The sequence below is a fragment of the Nanorana parkeri genome, unplaced genomic scaffold (assembly GCF_000935625.1).
Source record: "Nanorana parkeri isolate BGI_ZX_2015 unplaced genomic scaffold, ASM93562v1 scaffold387, whole genome shotgun sequence".
Lineage (NCBI taxonomy): Eukaryota > Metazoa > Chordata > Amphibia > Anura > Dicroglossidae > Nanorana > Nanorana parkeri.
The window spans coordinates 1231051-1238165 of record NW_017306655.1 but is presented as its reverse complement, the minus strand read 5'-3'; the positions used below and the strand labels follow the sequence as shown (position 1 = coordinate 1238165).

The 7115-nt window shown below is 41.3% G+C and overlaps 1 protein-coding gene across 1 annotated transcript in view; it reads left to right on the top strand.

The window, feature by feature from the left end:
* Nucleotides 1-897: 897 nt before the first annotated feature.
* RBP1 (retinol binding protein 1) overlaps nucleotides 898-7115 on the top strand; it is a 25252-nt gene continuing 19034 nt past the window's right edge. Inside the window, exon 1 of the mRNA XM_018559295.1 lies at nucleotides 898-1176. Coding sequence (XP_018414797.1) covers nucleotides 1104-1176 — 73 coding nt within the window. The 5' untranslated portion in view covers nucleotides 898-1103. The remainder of the gene's footprint in view (nucleotides 1177-7115) is intronic.

The window sequence follows — 7115 nt, the reverse complement described above, 5'->3', positions numbered from 1 at the left end:
GGCAAGTAAAGATAAAGACACCGGCACTCCAAATTCATAAGCAAACGTCTATTTATTGACGTGCAGCATAGTAAATAGCAATAAACGTTTCGGGGTCACAGAAGATCCCCTTCCTCAGGCAAAAGCATACTTTGGAATTTGGAGTGCCGGTGTCTTTATCTTTACTTGTGATCATAACGGATGCCACCCGTTGACTACCGCAGCACCCACTTTTCAAAGGGATTTGGCGGTCAGGCGTGCCATGGGACCATGGACTTTCTGTAAAAATGAGTAAGACACACAAAAACACGCGAGGGAAAAACGCACGTCTTTTATACTCGGAAATTCTTAGGCCTGGTTCACACCTGTGCGTATTGCATAAGCGCGTCACACGCGCGTTTTCTTCCCGGAGTTTGGCGCGTTTTCATGTGCGTTTTTAGTGCGTTTTTTTACATTAGAAACGCGCGTTGCACGCGCGTTTTGAAGCGACAACAGAGGTATCCAATGAAGAAGAATTCCTGTTTTTCCGCAAGCGTCCAATGAAAAAGACTTCCTGAGACGCAGCATTTCCCTTTCCTGTATTAAAAAGACCTTTGTGGTGTGTGTGTCGGATTAATGCTATTTACTTTTTGGTCCGTTTTGTAGTGCGTTCATCGAGCGTAGGACGCACTACAAAACGGTCAGGTGTGAACCAGGCCTAACAATCATCAAGCCTGATAACTCCAAAAAAAAGTGCAAAAACGCTCAACAAAAGCCTCAAAATCGCCTGCAAATGCTCACGCTCGAGTATGAATTTACGTCATTCATCTTTCAGTTTTACTATCGGCAGTATTCATGCGATCGCAGAATTACGATACTCAGTTTCACTTTTATTTGACACGGCAGCTTGACTGTAACATTGTGAGCAATGAACAGGCTGCTGTGTGCAGTCAGAGATGGCCAGTGGGTGGGAGGTAACTTTTTGCATTGTGATCGAATTAGGAGGGGCTCACTTAACAGCAGGGTCTGGGTAAAGACCTCGCATAGCACAGCTTGCAGTCACAGCCAGAGCATACACTACTCCCCCAGCCTCAGCAACAAGCAGTTTACTTGTAGACACAAAGCCTGCTCTACCCCAAGCAATCATGCCAACTGATTTCAATGGCTACTGGAAGATGATGAGCAATGAGAATTTTGAGGAGTATCTGAAGGCGTTGGGTAAGTCCGGACTGACGTGAGGTGTCTTGGCACAATTTCTTCTCTCAGGAATGCAGTTTGGGGTTTTGTTAGACTTTGTGTGGGTCAGCATGCAGCATTAGTAACCGGTTCACATTCTAGACTTTATACAATATTCTCAAAATTGATTGAGCTGAGTGTAAACAGTTTTCTTTTCCGAATCAGAAATTTCAGCTGCCATTCCCCCATACCAGTTTCATGTTGCTGCCTCGCTCTCGCAGGTTTTGGCAGCACTTTTGTGTGTCTTTTTTTTTCCATGTGGCCTTTACTGCAGAAAAAAATATCCACGGCTGTATCAGAATCTTTTGTCACAGACATTTTCTATTTTATAGTAAAAAATATGGTCACGGCTGCCAGATGTGAGAATGCACGCTGAACATCATGTTTCCATAATACACACATAGGCATGCATACTTATATTGTGTATTTTGGGCATGTATTGGGTATACATACCTAAATGTCTGCATCGGCTATGAACAGCATTCCCTTAATTCTATTATTAAAACACAGCTCATCACTCTTTTGTGCAACAGACAGAGGTGATGCAATAAAGTTTTTGTTGCTTTCCTGCCCCATACATTCACTGTCCACAGAATATGCTTAGATTAAAGATAGGGGTAGGCATCTTATGGGTACCTTTTTAGATGTTAAGTTCCCTGCAGATTTGGGGGGGTTGCCACCCAATCTTGTTAATTATGGTCAGATCACAGAATGTTCATTTGTCAATGATTACTCTGCGATGACATTGCCTGGGCAAAAGCTATTGTTTGCAGAACCGGTCGAGCTCATTGGATCCCCCTGGCAGATCATTAAAGTATTCCCCAGAATAAGCTAGTTTTAGGGATGGCATCATGCTACCTCACCTTTATTCTACTGGCATGGACAGAGCCTGCACATTTTTGGAATGATCTGTTGGCAGTCAGATTGAACGTGCAGGTTTGATTGCCATCTGATGTCTATGGGCATCTGTGGGTATGATTTAAATATCTCCTATTCATAGGAGTAATTAGGTGATAAGTTTGCAATACAAGAAGGAAATCTAATCTTTCTGAAAAAGGGGCGATTGGACTGGGTGTCTTCCTTTTACTTTGCCCAACATACATACTGAGTGACCCACCCCATTACTGTCTATGGTTTAGGTTAGTCAGAAGCAATTAATAGAAACAGGACAATTTCATTGTTGACTGCAAGGTTTTCGTGATGTATGGGGGTTTGTCATGAGCTTGGGGAAGTGATGGAGGACCGTAATAATACTTGCATGGTAATAAATTGACCCTTGAGTCCCAGGACAATCCAGCCATACTATTAATGCCCCTGGGGATGTACTGGTTTTCTCTTAAATTAACCTATCCCAAATATTTGTACCAGTTTTCTCGTTAATGAACAGTACCCATCCCCATTATTTGTACCAGTTTTCTCCATGATGAACAATACCCATCCCCATTATTTGTACCAGTTTTCTCCATGATGAACAATACCCATCCCCATTATTTCTACCAGTTTTCTCCATGATGAACAATACCCATCCCCATTATTTTTCTGAAAAAGGGGCGATTGGACTGGGTGTCTTCCTTTTACTTTGCCCAACATACATACTGAGTGACCCACCCCATTACTGTCTATGGTTTAGGTTAGTCAGAAGCAATTAATAGAAACAGGACAATTTCATTGTTGACTGCAAGGTTTTCGTGATGTATGGGGGTTTGTCATGAGCTTGGGGAAGTGATGGAGGACCGTAATAATACTTGCATGGTAATAAATTGACCCTTGAGTCCCAGGACAATCCAGCCATACTATTAATGCCCCTGGGGATGTACTAGTTTTCTCTTAAATTAACCTATCCCAAATATTTGTACCAGTTTTCTCGTTAATGAACAGTACCCATCCCCATTATTTGTACCAGTTTTCTCCATGATGAACAATACCCATCCCCATTATTTCTACCAGTTTTCTCCATGATGAACAATACCCATCCCCATTATTTGTACCAGTTTTCTCCTTGATGAACAATACCCATCCCCATTATTTGTACCAGTTTTCTCCTTGATGAACAATACCCATCCCCATTATTTGTACCAATTTTCTCCTTGATGAACAATTTTCATCCCCATTACTTGCACCAGTTTTCTCCTTTATGTACGATACCCATCCCCATTTTTTGTACCAGTTTTCTCCTTAATGAATTAAACCTGCCCCCATTTTTGTGGTTGTTAGATGACACTTACAATATTTTATTTTTCCAGAGTTCAAATGGTTCTATTTTGTTCTATAACCATAAAAATAACAGTGTGGGGTTCCTGATCAATAAATGTGTATTACTGGAATCTTATAGATACATTTCATGTGTGGAAACGGCTATCAGACAAAGGCACTTAGCAGCTGTGTAATGACATCACTGCTGCACAACCTCTTGTACGCTCTATTCAATATATCAGTATAATGTCTCTTTATGCCCTGAGTGTAGTGACAGTTTCAGCATTCCAGACCGCCACATATTTTAAGCAATCAATATAGCACAGACAGGTTTATGAAACTTGTGATCGGCGCCGATTTGTGGCTGGCATGCACAGGAGAGTTCTCTTTGTCTGTACCAACCCAAAATCCATTATCCTAAAACCAGGCCCATAAACATCCGATTGTAGTAGAAATATCATTTAGCTGTATAATCATGTCAAATAAAACAATACAGGATCATAGACGTACACATGTTTTAATAAAAAAATACCTGATGGTACATGTGGCTAAGAACACAATATATAAGTATATATGACCATTCAATGGAATAGCATTGCCTATGAACATTATACAACTAAACAGGAAACAGAGAATTAGTACACATGCACGCCGCCCGACTTGCTGATTGCCTGGGAAGCCGGTGTTCTATTAAAAGAACACCGACTTTACTTTCCAAGGCTGCCTGGCTTCCTGATCAATCAGGAAGCTGGACAGCGGGTCGTGATGTGCCGCCTGGCTTCCTGACCAATCAGGAAGTCGGGAGGCAGGTCATGATGTGCCGCCCGGTTTCCTGATTGGCTAGGAAGCCAGATTCCCTTGTTACTAGGCAACTTGGCTTCTTGATCAATCAGGAAGTCAGGAGGCAGGTCATTGTTGCTAACCAATCAGGAGGCAAGTCATGATGTAATTTAATTTCCTGATTGGAAAGGAAGCCAGCTTCATGCTCCCTAGGCACTGCCGGTCAGAGGGATAAGTCCCTCTTCCTGTAAGTTCTGGTATCGGGGTAAGTAACGGAGCATTTGGGTGAGTACAAGTACTTGCCCAAATACTCTGTATTGGCACCAATACAGATACTAGTATTGGTGCATCTCTAATACATGCACACACATACTGGTACCAATTTAGACAGGAGCCAATTAACCTAACAGCATGTCTTTGGTGTCTGGGAAAAATACAGAGTACCCCTGCTTAAGTACAGGGAGAACATGTGAATTCCATGCAGATAATGACCTGACTGGGGTTCGAACTGAGGACCCAAGAAGTGCTAACCACTAAACCACTTTGCTGCTTAAAATTAGTATTGATCAATCGATTAAGATATCAGTGAATTCACAGCAAAATCCACCCACAAGGAGTACTTTTTGATATTTATTTATTTTTTGTTAATTTGAAAAAGTAGGTTTTGGGCAATGTTTGAGAATTTCTAATGGGGGTTTAAAAAATGTGGTGTACAAATTTTTTTTTTCTTTTAGGCCCTATCTGGTGCGTTAACACACATGTTAATGTACATTGCGTTAAGACCGCCCATTTATTTTTGTATGGGCTGTCAACGCACAGAAAGTGAGGCAGGAAACTTTTTTTTTTTTCAACACTGCAGAAATGTGTGTGCATTGAGGTGTGTTCGCAGGGTGCTTTGCGGTACCATTAACATTAAATTGTACCTCACCTTGCTGAATGTATTTACCATGCATTGTCTTAATGTATGGTACAATGCATGTTACCGCAATCCAAAGATGTGATTTTCTCCTCATTATTTCCATTTAAATTTGATTAAAGCAACACTAAACTCAAGGAGGTAAATCTTAAAAATACATTAAAGTACCTGAACTATTAACAAAAATGTAACTTATTTGTGTATCACTAGCTGTAGATCCTCAAATCATCTCTGACTTGGTGCTGACACTGTCCTTCCTTCTGGAGGGTGGCTACTTTTGTTCCCCATGGTTCCTGATAGTGTGATTCTTTCTGGTCACCATGGGCAATGTCTCACTTTTTTCACAGATTCTTATGTTTTTGTTTTTGTTTTTTTATATAGTAAATTCTTGGGAGGGGGGGATTGTTGTATGAACTGATTGAAAATAAGTCCTCAGTTTATAATGTGTGCTATGCAAATTCAAAAATGTTTTCCATGATACAAGTATTTTTCGTTCTCTGTGCACTCATTATGTATTCTGAACAGTGAGAGTTTAATTCTGTCTGTTCCGTGGCAGCCATGTTTTTTTTCCACATTGTATGAGCTGTGGCTTTATATATCTCTCCAGGGTACTCAGATATGGATCAAGCTGGAGCACATCTTGCCATCAGAGTTCTAACTACTTTATTATTTACACACCTCACTTTTCTCATCCAGCATTCATACATGCTTCCTTAGTTAAAGCAATAAATAGACTGCCATTGCAGAACTTTAAAGCTGGCCTAAAAGTGGTTACGAAGTTCAAGAACAACAACAACAACAGTTTTGGGTCATAGACATCCTCAAGCCATCATGCAAATCTTTTGCAAAGACATATGTTCTGCTGGGAAACGTTGAGTCCTGCAATTCATATGGATGATACTTTGACACGTACCACCTACTTAACCACTTGAAGTCCGGGGTGTTAAACCCCCTTCCTGTCCAGGCCATTTTTCAGTATTCAGCGCTGTGGTACTTTGACTGACATTTATTCCGTCATGCAACGCTGTACCGAAATACATTTTATACCATTTTTTTGGGACAGATAGAGCTTTCTTTTGGTGGTATTTATTCACCACTGGGGTTTTTATTTTTTAATATATTAAAGAAAAATTACCGAAAAAAAACCAACAACGTTTCCCCTAAATTAAATGATAAAACATTTATTATTACCCAATTTTTTTGTAAAATATAAGAGATGGGGTCACGTCGGGTAAATAGACACCAAACATGTCAAGCCTTAAAATTGCGCGCGCGTGTGAAACCTCAAAATACTACAATACCCAAAATTGGCCATAGGCGACGCTGTAAAAGCTTTTACCGCTCATCAGTTTAGTGTTATCAGTGATTGATGGCCCTAAAATGATTGCTCTCACTCTGACGTTCGCGGCGATATGTATCATGTGTAGCGCAATTGTCATTTTCGCACACTGGCGCATCGAACGCGTATTTACGTTTATATGTGCATAAACGTGGGGGTGGGGGACTTAAAACATTTTTGGGGGTTTGTTTTACTTTTTTATATGTGACTTTTATTTTTTTTTTATTTTTTTTTTACACTTTTTGTTATTGCTATGACATAGGGGGATAACAATCCCCCTATATAATAGCAAAGTCACACTGACAGGTCCTCTTTATGGAGATATTAGGGGTCTCTAAGACCCCTAATGTCACCTAGGGACCCCCAAAGAAACTGATGAAGCACAGATCTGCTTCATCCGCTTCTTCTCTCTGGCTATAGCAGCCAGATGACTGACCGGTGAATGCAGAAGTGATGTATTACACATTACTTCCGCATTCACAGTACTGAGGGAGATCAGCAAGGAGGAAGATGCTGAGCTCCCTCCCATCTTACCTCCTGACACCCTCCTGAGCCGGTCCCGGGCCGCAGATGGGCTAGCGGATCCCGGTATTGAAGGTGAGGTGTCAGGAGGGGGCGGCACTGGCACTCGAGGAGGGGGGGGGCGCAGCCAGCACATACATACGATCGGTAGGCTATAGAGCCGCCGATCGT